Here is a 22391-nt window from a genome sequence, read left to right on the forward strand (position 1 = left end):
GTTGATTTTAAATATGTAACATTGGCATTCGGAGCAAAAATGATCAGCTCTGTGAACATGAAGAAAACAGAACCCCATAAGTTTAAATGAGCAGGCCAAATGCCATGCACAGTTGTGTGTTGAAAGAAGTATCACATTTGTCCTTGCACCAAATGATTTGAAAAACCACACACATCATTATCTGACTATCTATCCCCGGCCCATTCCCAAGTAAATGTTTCCTCTTGCTATAGTGTCCTGTGTTATTTTTAAACCACAAATGATGAAGAAACTGCAGGACAAAACCAGGAATAGGAGCTGCTGCATGTACAAATGTAAAAGCAGTCTCTTGAGACCATCTTTACAGTAATAAAACTGTAAAATACTAACAGTTATTATCTTGTGTTTTTTTTGTCTGTCCAATGATAAATCATTTGACAGTTTATCCAGGCCAGTTGAGAACCCAGAGCTCTCTTGGGAGTTTCTGTTCCGGCCAGCACACCCATGGGCGTAATCTCAGCCCAGAACACGATGTTGTTGATGGAAATGTCAAGCAATTGAAAGAGCCACGATTCTTAATTGGTTGGAAAATGACCACCCACTGGGAGGAGATGTGACACGGGTATCTTTATTAACAAAAAGAATGAAGTAAGCGCCTGACATGCTGTATCATCTTGCCCGTTGTGTGAATGTGTCTCTCAACTCTCTCTGAAGTGTATCCTGCAAACGTTTCAGTTTGTATGTGGGAGCCAGACAGTGCTGCATCCTCACTGTGTGTTCTCTGTACACTGACAGGCGGCCACAATAGTACAGTTACTAAGTGCATGTGACTAGGTCACCATGACAACCAAACTCCATGGAGAATGCTGAGAGCAGAGAGACGTCACTGGCCTTTGCCTGCGTGTGTTTGTGGGTGTGTGTGTGTGTGTGTGTGTGTGTTTCTGTGTGTGTGTGTGTCCGGGTGAATGTGTATTTTCATGTGTGTACATGTGGCTCTTGCAGAATTAACTGCTGGTCTTGCAGGAGCTGCTGGGGTACAACAGACACAGACATTTAAAAGAGAAAAAGAAGGAGGAAATGGACAGAGAGGAACAGTTCAAAGACACACTAGATGAAAAGGGGCAGTAAAAACACAGATGTGCTCTCCGGCTCTATTCTAATTTCTTGCCAGATGGTCGTGTTTGTCTTATCAGTGTACCCTCTTCATAGTTTGTGTGTCTCTGTATGTGTTTTGTGTGGCTCAATGCTCTATTCTCACTCCTACAAAAGGAGGAGCATTGATCACTGTGATTCTCCATTCAGCTACTGCACTACTACTTTGCACTGACACACACCCACGCACATCACATTCACATAAACAAACACACAAGATGGTGTCAGTCTCACACATTGTGCATGAACGCGTACACAGATGTCATGCACACTCACAAAGCCTTAGAGTAATCACACAGGCCATTGATTCGCTCACTCACAAGCAAGTGAATACGAGCCTTTTGGCTATCAATAAACACGGTGAAGGAGTGGTCGCTCACGCACAGTTTTTCTCCTGTTATCCAGACAGACAGTATTGATCAGGGCCAAGGGGGAAATTCTCAGGAGCAGATGTGTGGGGGAACTTTTAACAAACTACAGTTCCCAAGCCGACACAGTCATTCATCACTCACTTCCTGGTTGTCGATTTCTGTGAACTAATGAGCTTCCCTGTGAAGTGAGCGATGCCTTCTATTATGTGACGTGTTTGGGCGTTTCATTACGTGTGAAAGTGTTTGACACTGTACTGTAATTTTGTTTTGCAATATTTCCCTGTACACTGTTAATCTGCACTTCAGGACGTATAACCCATAAGAATAAATGTATTGGAAGTGCTCATGAGAAGCTGATTCTGGTCTTAAGACGATGGGGTAAAATGTCTTAACTGTAACTGTTATTGGCCTATTTTTGACACCTTTAGCTTTTCTGTTTTGTGACTTAATTTGATTGACATGAGTGTACAAAATGATGTTAGACCCGTCCTATAAGATCCTGACTTGTTGGTTATTTTACAGTGCATGAGAACAATGATTACAAAATAAAGATTGTGTTGTATGGGAGAAAATGTCAACCCCCTATTCAGACTGTTTAGTCATTAGACAATATTTCCTGAGTTAATAAATCAAGGAAAACGATGGATAGACTGCGATACAGTCAGACCTTTTCTTGCAGCCAGTGTGGTTCCCCCCTACTGGCCATTGTAGATAATACAGGGTAAGTGCACCTTGTAAAGGCTAATTGCACTTTCTATGCATACATTTTCAAACAGGCAAAAGAAGAAAGGAATTTTACCACACAGTGTCTCCGAGAGCATTTATTTCCCTCAACATACTATCCTTTATTCTCAGATGGATTCCATTCACATTGTTCATTTTATATGTAAATGAGAGATCATTTTGAAGTATTGTTGTTTTTGTCTGATTAGAAGACTAACACCCACACAGCTTGTTGATTTGAGCATCACTTGTTATATTGCATTTACGTATATTGGATTCTTGTTATATTGGAAACTCAATAATGATAAACAGAGCACTTAATTCATTAATTAATTAAAGAGACACAGCCAACTGAATACTAACTTCATACAAAAGGCCCTTCCAGAAAAACTGCATTGTTTTACTACTTTTGTAAAGAGGCTGGATAATCAATGATCTATTACAATGCTTTCGAGATGGCTTTAGTTATCATGTCTGGCAGTGTTTCTCTGAATCACACATTATGTGAACGTCAAGAAGCTTGATTTAAAAAAAAAAAAAAAGATGATGAAACTATTTAAGCACATTATTGCATAGGTAAAACATTTACCTCTTCCCATGGTTAAAATAAGGCTTATAAAATGTTTTGATCCCTTGATAAAGCTAGATTCAGTTGCTAATATAGTTTAGCACGCTATAGCACAAGCTAACACTGGTGTTTGGAACCTGCCAACAGAAAGCAGGCCAACTCCAGTTCACAGCCAACCCAACGTTTACCAATTTATTTGGAACAAGTCTTATCAACGTGGCAGTTCTTTTGTACTATCAGCATCCTCATCCTTTTTAAGAGAGTCAAACCACCAGCAATCACGTGGGACTCACAATCACAGCATATGTATTCAATAAATAACATGAGATAGAAAAATATTATATATATTATATATCGCTTTGACAAGGAAAATCCCCCTACGACCCCCAGAAAAGCTGTACGTTTATATTTGTCCATGTTTGCCTGTTTGAATCCTGTCCAATCACTGAATTGTATCCACTCCCAAACTCACCTGCGCGCTGTAGTTGGCTGGGGAAAACATATTGACGTGCCACCCAGATCAAACCTCGATCAAACCTCAGAATACAGGTAGAGGACAGGTCTCTGCAGACACAGTCACCACCACACGTTTGGTGGCCTTCAATGAACCCTATCACATTACTTTTGTATAAGTCTATAGTTTATTTCATTTTTTGGGAAAAGCTACTGTGAACTTTGAACAACATAAAGGTGTTGATGATGTGCAAACACCGGATTGTGTGACTGAGTTACAGATCTTATTGCCTGTTTCAGCTCATTAATTCAATTTAGCTCTTACCAGTCTCGAAACATCCTTTTAAACCTTAAACTTCACTCATTTGTTTACTTTTCACTGGCCTCTAAATCCTAAGCTATAGTTTTTCTCTCTCGCCTACATGCACTTACTATGTCGTTGGACTGTATTGTGTGAGTGTTTAGTTTGATTTTCCACTTAAGTATCTAAATCCCTAAATCTTCTCGGATATTTTGCACTCATGTGTGTATTTAGGCATGAATTATGCACTGCTTTGTTTTCCTGATAAGGCTAAGTGTGAAATATCTTGCTGGCTGATATATCACCTGTGATTGATGGTTGTTTTTGTGTAGTTCGAAAAAGACAAAAAAACTTTCACAGAAGCAGAGGAAAAAAGACTTGTTGAAGAATGGAAGCCTTATAAGTTTTGTTTTTGGTTGATGTTGTGGGATTCAACATAGACTGTAAAGAAAGTCCTTAAACCCAATTTAACCTTCCAGCACCTGTCAATCATTTAGGATAGGTGTCTGCCAAAAATGACATCCACAGTTGGGAAATGCTGTCAATCTGCCATAATCAAAGCTCTGCATATGTTTTGGTTATCTTAACTGCTTCCCTTTTCCTACATTGCTTTCTTTATTGTTCTGTCACATTGTTGCTCCCAACAAACAGTAGCATATACACTACAGTATATTACGGTAAAGTATTCAGACCCCTTTACATTTTTCACTCTCTCTTAAATGCAGCCATTTGCTCAAATAAAAAAAGTTCATTTTATTTCTCATAAATGTACACTCAGCACTCCATCTTGAAAAAAAACCCTGAAATATCACATGGTCATAAGTATTCAGACCCTTTGCAGTGACACACATATTTAACTCACATGCTGTCCATTTCTCCTGATCCTCCTTGAGATGGTTCTGCTCCTTCATTCCAGTCCCTAGTCCAGCTGTGTTTAATTAAAACTGACTGGACTTGCTTAGGAGAGGCACACACCTGTCTATATGAGACCTCACAGCTCACAGTGCATGTCAGAGCAAATGACAATCATGAAGTCGAAAGAACTGCCCAAGGAGCTCAGAGACAGAATTGTGGCAAGACACAGATCTGGCCAAGGTTACAAAAGAATTTCTGCAGCAATCAAGGTTATTAAGAGCACAGTGGCCTCCATAATCCTTAAATGGAAGAAGTTTGGGATGACTCTTCCGAGACCTGGCCGTCCAGCCAAACTGAGCAATCATGGGAGAAGAGCCTTGGTTAGAGAGGTGAAGAAGAACCCAAAGATCACTGTGGCTGAGCTTCAGAGATGCAGGAGGGAGATCGGAGAAAGTTCCACAAAGTCAACTATCACTTCAGCCCTCCACCAGTCGGTGCTTTATGGCAGAGTGGTCCAACGGAAGCCTCTCCTCAGTGCAAGACATATGAAAACCTGCATAGAGTTTGCAAAAAAAAAAACTCATGAAGGACTCCCAGACTATTACAAAGAATATTCTCTGGGTCTGATGAGAACAAGATTGAACTTTTTGGCGTTAATTCTAAGCGGTATGTTTGAGGAAAACCAGGAAGTGCTCATCACCTGCCCAATACAATCCCAACAGTGAATCATGGTGGTGGCAGCATCATGCTATAGGGGTGTTTTTCAGCTGCAGGGACAGGATGACTGGTTGCATTTGAAGGAAAGATGAATACGGCCAGAAAACCTCTTCCAGAGTGCTCAGGACCTCAGACTGGGCCGAAGGTTCACCTTCCAACAAGACAATGACCCGAAGCACACAGCTAAAATAACAAAGGAGTGGATTCAAAACAACTCTATGATCATTCTTGACTGGCCCAGGAAGAGCCTCGACCTAAACCCTATTGAGCATCTCTGGAGAGACCTGACTGAGAGACCTGACTGTCCACCAACGTTCACCATCCAACCTGACAGAACTGGAGAGGATCTGCATGGAGGAATGGCAGAGGATCCCAAAATCCAGGTGTGAAAGCCTTGTTGCATCATTCCCAAGAAGACTTATGGCTTTATTAGCTCAAAAGGGTGCTTCTACTCAATACTGAGCCAAGGGTTTGAATACTTATGACCATGTGGTATTTCAGGTTTTTTTTTTTTTTAAATTTGCAAAAATGTCTAAATTGATTTTTTGATTTTAGCAAATGGCTGCAATGAAACAAAGAGTAAACATTTATAGGGGTCTGAATACTTTCCGTACCCTACTGTAGATAACAACTACTCAACCGGCTTACCCCAGTTTAGCTGAAAACAGAATCAAAAAGCCAGACTGGCTCTATCCAAAGGTAGTAACACCTCTAGATTAACACAATGTATCACAGTTTGTATCAATCAAAACAAAATCCTGAAAGTTAATCTTTCACTGGAGCTTGAAGTATTTTGTCATATCACAGTGACGTCCTCCTTTGGACAAAGCTTTATAGTAGACTGAAGTATATTTGTAAAACATAGCCTGAGGTACAGTATACAGATGTCAGGGTATTATTCATCTCCTAATAAACCAACAAAGAAAATGTATGTACAGTATTCTATTGAAGAGCTTTTTTTAATTCTAGGTTTACATTTGAGGGTCTGCTGTCTGCCTTTCAGAGTCTTAATTTGAGCAAAGTCCCCCAGGTGTGAGAAGGAAATTATATCATTAAATTAGATATTTGGTCTTTTATGTTTCTTATTTAAATGCAATGAACGTGGATACATTTACAGATTTTAAATAGATTAACTTCAAGTAAAAATCCAAATGGAGAAATACTGTAATGCTGCTTAAGTGTCCTTTTTGTAAGCCTTCTGTTTATCACTGTGAGAGACTAATGCTGCATCATAAACTGCACTGTAGCCTTTTTGTTGTCTTTTCTATGAGTGACAGCAATCTTTGTCCTCACTTGAATGAACCTCCTCACTATAATGTGGTAAACTGTGTCCTCCAGCAAAAAGACAATAAAAGCTTTTCAATATCAAAAAATGTCATCATAAATATTGTGTAAGTAATGTATTCTATTTGGATTAACTATGACCTTGTTTTTTTCTAGTGAAACGGGAACTATAAATAGCTCTTTTTAATGAGGAAAGGCAGCAATTTACATCTTAATTGCCAGGCAGCAGAGCAGAAAGGGAGTTTATGTGAGGATGCAGCCGTCTGCTGCTTCCTGCCATTAATTCACTGACTTTTTTTGTCTCATCAATCCTCTATGTATTCTCAATGTCTGTCTGAAAACGGCACTTTTTACCCAGTATCATAAGTCTCATTTACTGTTCTACAGATATAGTTACCTAAGGTCATGACCTCAGTCCGAAGAACATCAAACCATCCAGATGCAGAAAATACTATGATAAAAGTAAATGATGTTATCACTTGATATCAGAGAGAATAATAAATGTATAAACATGATCACCATAGTCTAGCAGATATGATGGCGCCCCATGTATAAAGGCTATAGTTAGGTGTATGTGATGTGGGTTTGACTTAGACACTACCCACTTTCTCATCCCTGTTTGCAAGGCTATCCCATGTACGGTTTAAACACGTCTGTTTCCTTGTTTAGTATTCTGTGGTGGAGCGGAAAGAAAACCAATTGAACTGCTCTTTTTTTAAACAGAAACTAATGTTTAATAGTGCCATCATAAATGTTATGCCTTTTATTTGAGAATGTGAACTGAAGTAAAAAGGAAGAAAGAAAAAGAGACCAATACACCCAATTACCCACATCATCAAGTATGTGGGTAATTAATGCTTTCAAGCATTCTATCCATGTAAAATAAACACCTTGTCATAAGTTCTACTTGATTCCAAACACAACTTAAAGAAAACATTCATTAAGGTCAAATATTCTGCAAAATACACTTTACCTTACTAGTCAAGCAATATGTGTCTGTTGCCTGTCTACAAACCGCCTGATTATAGGAAAAATCCATCTTCTGTTTTTCTTCCTGCTTCACTTTTGGGAAAACGTGTACTTCGAGAATTTCCCTTCATGACATCACAAGGGGAAGCAAACCCTTCCTCCGATGGGTGACTCTCCCACAGTTTGGTGTTTATTCTCCCTCTTTCTAAAGTGTCACACCAAGCTTTTGTTTTGGATGAGTTTGAAAGTTTGAGGACTTATGGAATAGACAGCAGGCCAGTTGAATTTTTGTGCTGATAGTGATTCCCATGCCATGCTTGCTGGAACAATCATTTTTTAAACAGAGAAACTGCAGCATCTCATGCCATGTATACAGGTTTGTGGATTAAAAGGTTGGAACCGAGATAAAACTGGCTAATCATATCGATCTAAACTCAGGCTGCCATTCTGACATACAGTCGATTTGACCTACTAGTGATCAGTGTTCCAGGTATGTCATAACATGACTCATAAACTCATACAGAGATTAGGACTGTTGAGAAGACGATCACTGATTTAGATACAGTAGTGATTATTGTTCTTCTGACAATGTGCTATTCAGAGGATGAGCTTGTCAAACAAAAGAGTCTTAGTTTGGGCTTTAATGGTTGGCTGTTGTGACAAAATGCTCACTTATTGGTTTTCTTTTAAAAAGTGTTGATAAAATAGAAACACAGACCCTGGAAGTATGTTATACTTCCATTAGTTCATGAGTTGGACACCAGTTTTTTGGTGGTTGCAACAAAAGACAGTAATTAACAGAGTAATGGCAAATGTTCCTTTTCACGTAAAGCCTTTTTAACATAGCATGTGTGTTTTTTAGCATAATTGGTGAACATATGGGGAGTCCCAGCTGCGTGCTTTGATAAATTTTGACACAGCCTTAACTTAAAAGCGTGCTGCTTCTCTCTGGTGGTCCCTGTGGGATTTCTGAGGTTACTCTGAGGTCAGAGTCTCTGCATCTGTCTGAAACCCCCGGCTGTTAACATGAACCAATTCATCTACTCATTATTTATTCATACTGGTGGATTTGATGGTTGGTGTAAAATATGCTGAGAAGCATTAAAGGGCTTAAAAGCCTTAAGTCTTTTATAGGCAAGAAGCATTAAGATATTTAATACGGCGTCTGTTTGCGCTGTATTGATTGCCATTGTTTTTCTAAACATTTGTCAACTGTCCTTCTTGGAATGATTTTCAAATGTAAGGGTCATTTTCAGTCCTGAATCATTGAGATTTCTAATGCTCTATCAATGAAATAAGAGAACTCCTGCCCTTCCTCTGAGGCACTCAAAAAAAAGTTAAATCTTTATCCTATATATATATATATATATATATATACAGGATAAAATACACACACACACACACACACACACACACACACACACACACACACACACACACACACACACACATGCATATCAAAGCTCTCTCTCCATCGAACACACGTGTTGAGAATTTTTTAAGACCACTTGAAATTGGAATCAACACGGGGGAAATATTTGATGTCATAAGGTGGATACTACTTTTGACTCGTCAACTGAGCTTTCTAAATGTTTTTCGAAACATCAAAGTTGCAGCAGCATCGTTGTTTTCCATCACTGTCTCTAGAGGGAGACACTGTATCCACGGTGCGCTGAAAGAGACAAAATAGTGTGTGATTAGCTGGGATTGGAAAATAAATGCTTTTATTCCAGATATTAATTAATTGTGATTAACTAGTTGATGCTGACAGCCCGAACAGCTATTTTATTCAAAGTGCTATCTTTTACATGCTGAAAATATAGTCCACCACAATGTAATGACATTACCTTTCATCATTGATGCATGTCTCTTATTGCTTAATTTATCATAAGTGTAAAACTGCTCTCCTTATGACATCGTAGTAATATTAGACTGGACAAGCAAAACATATTTAAATAATTTGCTATACTTACAGATCAAACAGCTGAACCTTAACATTAAATGGAAAAATGTCAAAAAGAGATGTTCTGTACCATAATACATATTGTGTTTCTTGAAAGTTTTCTTTTATTGTGAAGACTTTATTGTGAGTGATTTGAAACAACATTAAATGTCAGGGTTTTGAATGGATGCCTTTTTTTTGACTTACTTTTTCCCCATTATGATGTTTAATTGAATTAATTTAAGATAAGCAAGAGCAATGGGCAATGTTAAAAATATGTCTTCAAAAATACAATGAAAGGAAGACACTGTACAGGATTCTTTCATCTAAAAGGCATGTTGCAGCTGCCGTCTCTGCCTGTTAAGATAGCAGCATCATTGGCTACATGTATTCAATATGGTAAAACATAAGGGAATTTGCAAGCTTCATTTAGCTCCTGGCATGCTAACATAAGAGAGAGTCCATCACTGATCTGCTTCCTCTGTTTCCTCCCCTCTCTCTTCCCACCCCTCCCCATTTCCTCCCTTTTCTCTATTGATCTGCTCCTTTCTCCAGGTCCTCGGAGACATAGCAATGTTTAATGGTCGCTCCCTCCTGAGGTCTATGGAGTCCTTGCAATCATAGATCCAAGAGGAAATTTCTCATCATGGAAACCTTTTGCCTCCACGCTGTGCTTGTCCACTCCCCCTGCAGAGGCTGTGACTGCTGAGAAGGGGTACTGAGACTGGCTGATCTGTGAAGACATAAGTCACCCAAACCATGTAGTGTACCTCTCTGCAAGAAGGGGGGAGGGTCTACATTTGAGCCTGATTTATTTTCTATTTATTTATATTTATGCGATCTGTAGCAGATTTGTTTTTGCTTGCTTAAAGTGTGTATGTGGGTGGCTGCAGAACGTGTGAGGAGAAAGTGACAGAGAGGAAGAAAGAGAGAAAATAGAAGAGAAGAGATGGTCCTCCACGTCACCCCGTATTCTGGTGCCTGTCTGCACTTTCTGGATGGCTTGTCGTGGAGTCTGGTTTTTCCTTGTTACTGGCTTCTGGACCGGCTCTTAGGATCTTGTGTGCCCACGTCGCTGGAGAAGCGACAGCGCTCTCAGGACCCCTGCTCCTTCCTCACCCTTTGTGTCCTGATCTCTGCACCTCTATACCTGCTTCTCCTCTTTGCCTCGCTGCCCTTTGCTCTGCTGGGCTTCATCATCTGGGCTCCCCTTCAGGCAGTCCGCCAGCCTTACCTGTACACCTACCACAGGTGAGTAGTTTTTTTTTGTTCACTATAGAACTACCAAAAAACAAATTTTTGTTGTTGATTTTGCATGCTTGATAACATTTGTAAAATAAATAATTAAAATGGAAATAAAAGTAAAAGAAATAATATATTGTTTAGTTATGTTTGAAACAAACGTTTGTCAATTGGACAAACACGCATTTTGTCCTTTGATTTCATACTGGGTGTTTTGGAAATGTGCCTATTTCCAACCCATTCTGTTAGACTCTGCATCAGAATGGGTTTCTGAATCATTCTTAGGAGAAAAACAGCCCATGCAGTTGCAGCATCATGCTTAATGTTATATCTACAGTGCCTGCTGTTCACAAATTTTGGAGATTCAAGAAGCAGGAAATAGGGTGATTATCTTCTGAAGTGATTGTCTGCTTATTTGTCTGGCTACCATGTGCCACACTCTACCAGTTTCTAAATGGATACTCAACATAACCAAAATGCTGAAATGCTGTACTCTGTTTGGTGTGAAAGAGTGGCACTCTATCTGTGTAACTCAGCAGATATCCTTTTGCATAAATGTAACAGACGTTTCCTTTGTTGATATCCATTTATTATGCAGCTGCCACTGGTAATAGCTTGTCAAACTTCATGGGCACCACCATGTTCATAGTTTGGTTTCAGAATGAGTGAAAGAATGTTTATGCCATGTAAGTATTTCCAACAAAAATGTCTTTTGGCCCTGAAAATTAATCTATGGTTTAGTGTCAATGGTAGATCGTGCTTTTGGCTTTTGTGGAAACACACAGTTGTTCAATTACTATAGTCAGACACTGTAAGGATGTAGCTAAATGTTAGACTCCACTGGTTGATTGCTGCTCCTCATATCAAATTCACAAACCTGGACACACGAACACAAAGGACTCATGATGACCCAGCTCACTCATAAACACCTATGCACTTAATGATATTAATGCTATTAATAATGCAAAGATATCAATAACATTGAGAATTATGTAGATAAAGAAATTATATGACTGAAAATTTGACGTTTCCTCCTGTCTAGATCCTTGCTTGTGTTGCACTTACTCTTCATTTTGAAGCACTTTGTGACATCTGTTCTTTAAAGGTGCTACATAAACTTGTAAAAAAAAACATATACTCTCAGATGTATGCCGCCTTGGACAAAAGTCTGCATTGAAGAACTGTGATTAGCCTAGCTTATTGTAGCTTGTTTGAAAGCAAGGAGAAACAGCTAGTTTGACTCTGAAAACATTTTTCTTGTGGAATTAAAATATGATATTGACAGGCAACAATCGACTGAAAACATTTGCATGACATTCAGGATGGAACAAATAATAGTACTTTGGAAGTGCAAAAACAGTTATGGTTACTGCTTGTGTGGACCCTCCTGAATCATCTGTTGCATCAATAACAGCTCAATGGCAGTTCAGACGACCAACAAATGGTAAGTGTTGGCTATGAAACCATGCCAGCAATAGTATCCAAGCATTTTGGTCTACCTGAGCCTCGTCCATAGAAATCTTATATAAACTAAAAGGTTCAATACTCAGCATATGTGAATGTGCAAATTATTTTGGTGATGCCACCATAAGAAATAATATGAGATGTATTTTTCATCTCATCCAACCCTTAACATTGATAAGAATAAGCATAGAATTTCTTTTAATACATATATACATATCAAGGGGTATTTTGGTTGCTCCAGGTCTTCTGTTTGACTTGATGTTGCATTTTGTAACTTTCCTTTTGCAGACCAGACAAACATCAGGCTGAGGAGGGCCAAGCTGGACCAGGTGGTGTTGGAATTGGAGAATGGAGGCCACAAGGAAGAAGCTTTTGTTTCTGCACTGCCAACGTATGCCTGCTTCCTGACTCCCTGGCCAGGTTCAACAACCTGTCAGACACGCATAGGAGAGCCCGGGAGGTAGGGAAGAGGATCCGCAATGGTGCCAGTCGACCTCAAATTAAAATCTACATTGACTCACCTACCAACACCTCTATCAGGTAAGGAGAGTTAATTTCATTGCTTCTTCTCTATGTTTTTGCAATTTCAGCATTCATTGTGGTGATAACATCTTATTTCTATGTGTTTCATTCATTAGTGCGGTATCCTTCAGTAGCCTTTCTACAGGTTTCCGTCGTACCTCCTCTCTGGATCAGCGTCCAGACCAGACCCACACCACCAATGGCCCAGCAGACACAGAAACTGAACCCCTCACAGAGTGCCCAATTCACCCCCCAGATGCCACCGATTGTCCTGTTCACTCCTCTTCTGCAGGAGACCAGGGCTCATCTGACTGCCCACTCCATTCAGACGGGGCAGATGCCACAAAAGACTGCCCCCTTCATACTACAGAGACTAACGATGCCTCAGATTGTCCTGTCCACACCACAAGGGAGGCTCATGAATGCCCCATGCATTCCAATGGGGCCCAGAATGCCCAAAGTCATCATGACTGCCCCATGCATGGGGAAACAGTTCAGCCAAAACCATCCCCAGAATGCCCAATTCACACCTCAGGGGTTAAAATCAGCATCAGTGCCCCAGAACCAGACCCCAGGGAGGAGGAGGCTGAAACAGGAAACCATCGGACAGGTGAGCAGGCAATGGGAGACACGGGCAGCATGACTGCTTCCAGGGAGTCCCTCACCCGCTACCATGCAGGAGAAGGCGGCATAGGGATATCCTCCAACAATACACTCTCTCACGTTCCTCGCACATCAGTCTTAAAGCGTCCTGGACGCAAACGCAGACATGGAGATGAGACATTCGATCATGAAATCTCTGCCTTTTTCCCTGCCAATTTGGATTTCCTGGCTCTACAGGAAGTGTTTGACCACGGATCAATAACTAGACTGCGACGTCAGTTGCATCGCTACTTTCCTTACGTACTAAGTGATGTTGGCCAGTACGGATGGAAAGGCTGTTGTTCAAGGTTCAAATTCCTGAACAGTGGGCTGATTCTGGCTAGCCGCTACCCTATCATCGATGCACGGTATGAGTGCTACCCCAACGGAAGGGGAGAGGACGCACTCGCTGCAAAGGGGGTGTTATTTGCCAAGGTCAGTAATTCATTCTATCTACCTTATCTTCTACTTTAATGCACCATGTAAAATTAAGTGTTGTTCATAGATTGGGGATTTAGTTCTAGGATAATTTGCATCCCTTCTTTAAAAGAGTTGAATGGAATTTATGGTTATACTCCAGAGGTACAACCTGAGGACTCATTGCGAGCTGAGGTTTAAGAATGAAACAAGTAAGCAGCTAGCCTAGCCTCTTATTAAAAATGTTCTGAAAGAGTGCTGGGTAAGATAAAACAGATAGATTGAAAATGAGGGACATTTCGAGTGCTAATATTTTTGTTTACCGACTACATTTTATAGAGAGCTAAGAGAAGCTCCATTTGCACAATCCTATTGGCAGTGAATGAGTGACCTATTTTGACTTGCCTTTCTGTCAGTAGAAAACTTGGGGGTTCATCTGACATCCATTAATACCAGGGTTATTATTGAACCCATTTTTCACTTTCAGAAGGAGGACAGCTCTCTTGAAGAAATTACATAAAAAGTAGACTTTATGCTAAGTGGAAGTGATTGTCGAGGAGGTTTGTTTAAAAACCTAGCCTCGGGACACTTACTGTTTTCAGTATACTGTATATTAAGTTAGAAAGTCGTTTTAGTCATGATTCTGAGGTAACAAGTAAAAGATGCCCCTGTCCCCTTTCCCTCATTTCATTCAATTTCCAACTGAGTCAAATGTGAACAGAACTGCTCCAGGGGGGCTAATTTTATACTTTTCCTTAGACAGAAATGAGTGTTTGTGCTCCTTGCCATTTGAAGCCCTTTCCGCTGAATTCTAATCGTATTATTCCTGACTTTCCTATCCATCACATTGACAAAGTGATAATTGAATCTGTCCATTGAGTGTCGTTGCACTAAATTAACTTATTATACTTGTGAAAGAGAGTGTGTGTTTGAAAAAAGGGACAAAGAGTTACAGTAGAGGTAAAATACCCACTAGCTTTCTTTATTAATAACCATGGCTTTTGATAAAATGGCAGGGGTATTAAATTGCAAAATGTTTTCTTTGTAAACCAAAAACCTATGTGCAAGTATTTTTCTCCTGTATTTCACTACCTATTCCATGCATGAACAAAATACCACTCAGTAAATGTTTGCTGCTCATTTGATGCTCATTTCATGTGTTAAATGGATGGAGAATCAGCAGATTGTAGACTGTACTTGGTAAATCACTTCACATACACCCACAGCAATTCAGACGTAACACATCAGTCATTATGGTGAGCGCACACACCATAGTAATTATAGAGCACACAACCTCTCCACATCACCCACTGAAAGAAGATAGATGCGGTTGCATGTTTTGAGCATGTTTGTTAGCAAGTAGCATAACACCATGGTTGTTAATGATGATAAACAAAATGTTCCATATAGGATCAGCATCATAAATTTTCTGTTTGCGTTAAATGTAGAAAGCAATGTTTACTGGATGATACAAATACATTCCTATTTTAAGAACGGTGTTAGTTAACATAGGTTGAGGAGGCTGACGTTTGAGGAGAGGCAGTGTACACCATAGATAGGTTGCTCAATCACAGAGTTGACACAGACAGACAAAACTTTTGAGAGGTTCCACTTAAGGAAGTTTTTTTTTTTAATTGAAAAACAGATGTCTGGCTGCTTGGAACCACATTAAATTACACTTTGTATTATTCACTGATCTGCTGATATTTTTTTTACACCACCTTAATAATGATGACAGAAAATGTCAAATAATATTCAAATCCAATTCCCATCAAAAAAAAAAAACCGAAGCGATGTGTTAAATTGCTTTGTTTTGTCTGACTAACTCACAACCCAAGCAGCCAAGATTTTCACGAACATTTTGCCTTCTACTCTCATAAAAAAGACTTGAAAAGTGATCAACATTATGATTGCATTTTAATAGATTTCAATATGCATTCTCTATAACACTGTCTGAACGTTTAATTGGGATATCATCAAAGAAAATGCTCACCACCATATTAGAATGAATAATCAGAGTAGTGATCATCATAGTCATCACTACTCATCGTCATCATCATAGTGAGATCCGACATTGAACAGTCAATGAAGACAATTAAAATGCAGATAAATTATAATTACATTATAGGGATTGTGAAATCTATTGGATGTTCAACCTGGACCAAAGCATTGTTCCAGCTGCACCAGCACCAGCTTTAAGGGACTTCTTACTTGTTTATCATTCTCTAACAAGTAACATAGAATGAACATTGAATTTATCTATCTATCTATCTATCTATCTATCTATCTATCTATCTATCTATCTATCTATCTATCTATCTATCTATCTATCTATCTATCTATCTATCTATCTATCTATCTATCTATCTATCTATCTATCTATCTATCTATCTATCTATCTATCTATCTATCTATCTATCTATCTATCTATCTATCTATCTATCCAAACATTTACTCGTTAAGAGGGATGACAGTTGTCATGTTGACAACAAACCTCAAAACATAAACCTCAAAATGATCCAGATTCTGGCACTCAGAAAATGTTTAGTATAAAAGGAATTTAATTCATTTAAAAATATACCTTCTGGCTTCCTGAATGATGAATAGGATCATATCATCAAAAAAGCTTTTATTGAAAATTGCTTCCCTGTGTTTGAAATAGTCCTTCTCATAATAAAATGAAGGGAATGTGTTCAATCTCAGCTCTCTTGGAATCATGTCCCCTCTGCATTAATCAGTCATGGTGACAATATCTAAATGTAACTTCAGCTCTTTCTGGGAAAGTTTCTGGAGATTAAGAAACAGCTTGATTCTGTGAAAGCTGCTGATCCAAATCAAGAAGTGTGTCTTTAAGAATAATATTCCTGCCCCTTATCCTTGGTGTTAAAGAATGACTTGTTGTGGGCCATTGTTTTCAGGTACCGATTCCAAAATGTTCAAATGAAGAAAACAGAGCTCCTCCTGTCCTTACAGTACTTGTGAGAAAGAGTCACAACAGGAGCACTTCTGGTATCCCTGAAACCATCAGTGTTCATGCTTCAAACTTGTTGATGCTCCTTCCTGTTTATCGCATTGGAGCTGGAAAGCTTCATGCCATGGCTCCATTTAACATATGGGCTAAATTCTGAGTAATAAGATTTTTCCAGTTGCTGCCAGTGTACTTTGTCTTGCTTAAGTTTGATTCATGCCCCTTCAGAACCACACTTCTTTTCTGTGTAATCAGAAAACACAGAGTTCTCCTTGGCGAGGAAACAGTGGAGTGTAGACTGGAGCTTATAAACTCAACGTGCACTGAATCAGTGATGAAGTTGGACGTTTTTATGTATGTGTCTTTGTGCTTGTGTGTTTGTGAGTAATTCCTGTATGTGTGCTTGCCCCTGTGATGAGTGTTGATAGCCTGTGTGTTCATTAATCAGACACGTACTATGGCTGTCAGGATGTGAGCCTGGATCTGATCCAGTTGCTGCTGGGGCACCGCTTTATGTTACCTGATGCTGTGTGTGAGCATCTATTTGTTTGTGACCGTACTTGCCTTTATATAGCCGACCTAATAAAGACACCGTCTCTTCCTGTTAGTGCTGCTGCTTGTGAACTGTCACTCCAGCGTTCAAGCTGACCTCACATCCCTGTTTTACAGTCCTCTTGGATAGGAGGTCTTTCCAGGTCCCCAAGACAAGCTGGATAACAGCCAGCTGGCAGGAACATGTCTCAATGCAAGCTGCTTTCGCTCTCATCTCAAAGAGATGAAAAACAAGCCATGTTACATCAAATGAATCTCCTGACGACCAGAACATGTTCGCTCGACTCTCAGTCCAACCTGACAGAGATGTCCTCCCCTAATCATGTATTTCTGTTCTTTTAGTCTTCAGCTCGTCCTTACACTACACTACAGAAGAAAAAGAAAAACATGAATAACTTTTTCAGGACTCCCAGGTGTTCATAACACATATATCTTATCTTTTCTGGATTGGACTGCCAAAGCAGCATCCTATGGACTGATTGCCCACTTTTGAAAAAGCCACACGTTACATTGAATAGCTCTAGAGCCTTTGCCTTGAAAATCATGAAGAGTGGTTATAATATTAAATGTGGGTTTTCAGGTCCAATAGTTCTGGTTCTGGTCTCGTGTTCACTCACAGTTGATTAAAGTTCATTCACACTATTATTATAGTTCCTTGCTGTGTCACTGAAATTGTGTGACGTGGTGTTGTTCTGAATACGGCATACATGTTACATGAGAGCTGGGGCGCTTAGAAATTGCCATCATGGTATTGACTTACTGCAGCGCTGCAGTAAATTGCTGTGTAAGCCTTGATTTTGTTCAAAAGTGAGTTTTTTATAGAATTTTTTGGGCTTTATGCCTTTATTGTGTGAATAGGACAGTAGGTAGAGTACAAATCTGGGATGAGGGAGTTAGAATGACATGCTACAAAGTGCTGAAGGTCAGATTTGAACCTGCTTCGAGGGCTATTTTCTCTTTTTTCAAAGTTTTGCCTCAATAAAGCTCAATTCTTGTCTCGTGCTTTAAGATGACTTAATCTAGGATTGTGCTTTGCTATAAAAACAATCCAATTACTAAAGACCCCCCCCCCCCCCCAAATCTTAACTGAAAGAGAGTATTTAGAGTTGTGATACTTCCCCTGTGAGGAGCATGCATGAAAGGCAACTTCTTGGCCTTAATGTCCTTTCCTCTTTGGCCAACTCTAATAATACTTATGACTGTGTGATATTTCAGTTTTTCTTTTCTTTTTTTTTAAATTTGCAAACATGTCTCCATTTCTTCTTTTTTGCTGTTAAGATGGGGTGCTGAGTGTACATTCATGAGAAATATGATTTAATTTGAGCAAATGACTGCAATGAAACAAAGAGTGAAACATTTAAAGGGGTATGAATACTTCCTGTACCCACTGTATGTAAAGAAAATTAGAAAATGAAATCTTAGTAAGTCACCCTAATGTTCGGCTGGAGATTCATAAGGTCTGTAATTAGACTCATGTTCCACATTAATTTTCAAGGATTCTGCCCATACAAGCTGACTCTAATGTCTTTGTGGTAAAGTGAGTGAGTTCTGCCCTTTCTTTAAGTGCCTAAGCAAATTAATCTAATAGCAAAATTTCAAATGGAAATATGTGACAGGAGCTTTTAAAGCCATGTTCTGCTTCTTCAGTCTCTGTTCTAACTGCGTGTTGTTGTTCTCATCAATGAAACATTGCTCACCATTGGCTTGTACTGGCCCCGTCCTTATACCAGCTGTGTCTCCCAGCCAGCTGCAGGCTTTGATGTGCTTGTTTTTCACTCCTCGTCTCTCTCCATCCTGCAGACGTCTTGGCGGCCCTCCAAGGCAGCATCTTGTTATAAACCCTCACTTCCCCTCCGTGGTCCTTTGGTCACTCATGCCTCATTGCTAAGAGAAACTCTGGCTCACTTTGCCACCAGCTGTGATGCATCTCATTGGAATCAGTTCATTTGATGTACCTGATGTTCATGCTGTGTTTCTGCTCACAGCTGCAGTGGCTCCATGTATGTTCTTTAAGCTCCATCACAAGCTGAGTCAAAAGTCAATGTTAAATTGAGGATTCTGAACATTTTGACTTTAAATTTGCTTTCAACTCATCATGCCATGCTTTTTTTTTTTTCGAGACATTATCATGGTGCTTTTACACCATCGTCAAATGATTTGGTGTTGATAGGGTTTAGATAGGGGAACATTTCTTTGTCTATTCAGCATTTAGATCCATAAGAATTCCTGCAAACCATTACATTTTTTCTATTTATTTCAATATTTAAAGCGGCCTCTCTCGCAGGAAAACAGTTAAACCATCCAAACTCAAGTGTCTTAACTTGGTACATATACATCACAAAAAACAGTAAAAGTATTATTTTAAAAGCTCTTGTGACTAAAAACAGACTAAATAATCAAAGAATTGATTCAAATAATATTAAGCCCATATTATGATTCCTGATTGATCTAATTGGCAGGCGTCAATCTATCAAAAACTGCGTCACAAAGAATGCAAGGACTTGTCATGGTGTTGTTGAATACCCACCCAACTGAATCCAACATAAGCAAAGCTTGTTTTTGGAAACTGTCAAAAATGTTATGTGGGTAGTAAGAACTTATGTAGCCTAAGGGATCAACCATGAGTCCTACTAATAAAACATCCGGCCAAGCAGTCTTGTGTCTGGAGGAATTATGCCCCTGCTGGTTGATTCTAAAAATCAAGATTAACGTCCAACTCAAACATTGAGTGCCAGTACAGAAATGAGGGAGTTTGTGTCCTCAGGCTAACAGCTAAGGATGTGGAGGTCAGGGTGATTTGGCATGAAGGAAATCTGACTCCTTACAGATACATGAGTTGGCCTCCGTCAGAGTCATGCATGCAAATGTTCACATGCTTTAAACATGATCTTTCACTGACCTGAAACAAGTGTGTTAGTTCTTTTCTTTTAGTTCACTTTGTCCATTTCATATAACCACACACTTAGTCAGTAATGAGTAAAATATTGCATATTATTAAAAGGCTTTGCACATTTAATCACCACAGATGCTTTCGTCAATGTGTTACATTACTTTCAAATAAGAGTCTCTTGACTTTCTTAATTTGTCATTATTTCAGTTTGGATTACTTTTGTTTAAAGCTTCAATTACCTGACTTCATTGTTCCTTCAGCATAATCCTGGTTTCAATCTGGGTGTATATATGGCGCTTATTCACCTGGGAAATTGGTCCAAAAAAAAAAAAAAAAAGAACTAAACAGATTCATTTTTGGAGTACCAACCGAAGACGATGACGCTTTTATGGCATCCATAGTTTTCAATAGTGTGCTCAGTGCTTAAATACTTGTCCTCTATGAGAGTGTTGAACATGCAGTCACTGCACATGAAGGCATCGAGCACATTTAAAAGTTTCAAAAATAATTAACTGATTTTTGAAAGCGATAAAATCATGATGTGAAATAATCTTATTTAATTCATCGTCTTCTTTTTTTCCACTTGTGATTCTGTTCTCGTTGTATGAAAGCAGTCTCAGCATATGGGGCACAAACACATTCTCATTATTTACCCGTGGATGTATTTACCTGCAGAGCAACATTAGGTCAGCAACATAAGTCTGAATTGACTAAATTGTCAAGAAATGATGCACTAGAAAGAAAGTGAGTGATAGGGTGGGAGAGAGAGAGAGAGAGAGAGAGAGAGAGAGAGAGAGAGAGAGAGAGATGCAGAGATAGATTATTAATTAAAAATGTTTCCCTGAAGAGAGAGCCAGCTCTGGCTCCGTAATTAAAGCTTTTCAGTCCCAACATTTATCCTCTCTTATAATTATTTCAAACTACTAAGTGCATGGTTGAAGAGTCGCGTGTGCATGTGTGTTTGTGTGTGTGTGTGTGTGTGTGTGTGTGTGTGTTTGTGTGTGTGTGTGTGTGTGTGTGTGTGTTTGTGTGTGTGTGTGTGTGTGTGTGTGTGTGTGTTTGTGTGTGTGTGTGTGTGTGTGTGTGTGTGTGTGTGTGTGTGTGTGTGTGTGTGTGTGTGTTTGTGTGTGTGTGTGTGTGTACAGTTTGAATGCTTTACAGAAGATTAGGCTTCCAAACAAGGGCACACTCCAATCTAGATTGGATAGAAAGAATCAATGGGAGTTTCCCTGAATCCACCCCGACCTTATACAACCAAAAGGATCTCCATTCATCATTAAGGTCAACTTAAATGATGTGCACAAATTGCTCTTCTATTCACGCCAGCTAGATTTTGACTTGTCTCTTATTGCAAAACCTCACAAACACTGCCCAATGTTAAAGCAACACAAGAGGCCCAAAGCTCTGAAGAGTAGTCTCTTTTCACTTCAAGGTTTGTATTTGTATCCAAGTGCTGTTATTTAACGAGAACAAAAATTGATCGCGAATTTGACAGATCTGAAAAAATCGTAACTGATTTGAAAAAAATAACTTTTGGGACGCTAAAAACTTTTTTGATTGATCAAAGACCTGGATTTCAATGGAATGAATCCCAATCATTAACCTTGTCTCAACTAAATTTAGGATTTGACAGAACTGTTCATGACTTTAGCCCTCTGAAGAGTACATTTTAAGTTAAAAAGAAGGGATCACAACTTTGTCCTGCTCGGCTTCCATCTTGAGCTCAGATAGCTTAAACCTAAAGTTGTCTTTAACTCTGTCTGCAACATGGCTTGAGCTGAACCTGATTAACTTGTCTTGATTGAAACTTGCCTCAACAGACTTGAGAAGTGGTTTGTCATCATTGATTATATCCATGAATTTGTTATGGATGGCCTACACCTTGTCTTGAGTTTGTCTCAACAGACTTGAGTCTTGCGGTTGTCCAGATATGAACTATATTGATATGTGTTATCATCACGCGAACATGCTAAGTAGTAGATCCTGGTCCATCTGTAGAAAATGTTGTCCCCCACTGGAGAATAATTCAACAGCAAGCGCTCTTGGAATGGATGCCACTGAGTATAGTATTCATATTCATATTCAATGGACCTGAGGGCTCTTTAAAAGTGGACACAAACTAGAAGTTTTAAGGATCGACACTTGTCTTGGCTACTCTGTTTTTTTGTCCAAAGAATCCTCAAGTGTGTGGTGTCACTGCAATTATTTAACTGTTCCCGATCGATCTGAAGCCTCCCCGATCTTGAATCGTAAATATCAACCTGGTCGGACTGTCTCTGAAAGAATAACCACAGCAGCCAATAAGATCAGCAGACTTGGACGCGTCACTAGCAAGGTTTTGTGTACTCTGACAATCTGTCTCCAATATTTCATCCATATT

The 22391-nt window shown here is 39.3% G+C and overlaps 1 protein-coding gene across 1 annotated transcript in view; it reads left to right on the forward strand.

The window, feature by feature from the left end:
- Positions 1–22391, forward strand: part of smpd3 (sphingomyelin phosphodiesterase 3) — a 65409-nt gene that overhangs the window by 21064 nt on the left and 21954 nt on the right. Inside the window, exons 2-4 of the mRNA XM_079346635.1 lie at positions 9870–10565; positions 12309–12560; positions 12659–13619. Coding sequence (XP_079202761.1) covers positions 10264–10565; positions 12309–12560; positions 12659–13619 — 1515 coding nt within the window. The 5' untranslated portion in view covers positions 9870–10263. The remainder of the gene's footprint in view (positions 1–9869; positions 10566–12308; positions 12561–12658; positions 13620–22391) is intronic.

Source organism: Symphodus melops, assembly GCF_947650265.1.
Source record: "Symphodus melops genome assembly, chromosome: 6".
NCBI lineage: Eukaryota > Metazoa > Chordata > Actinopteri > Labriformes > Labridae > Symphodus > Symphodus melops.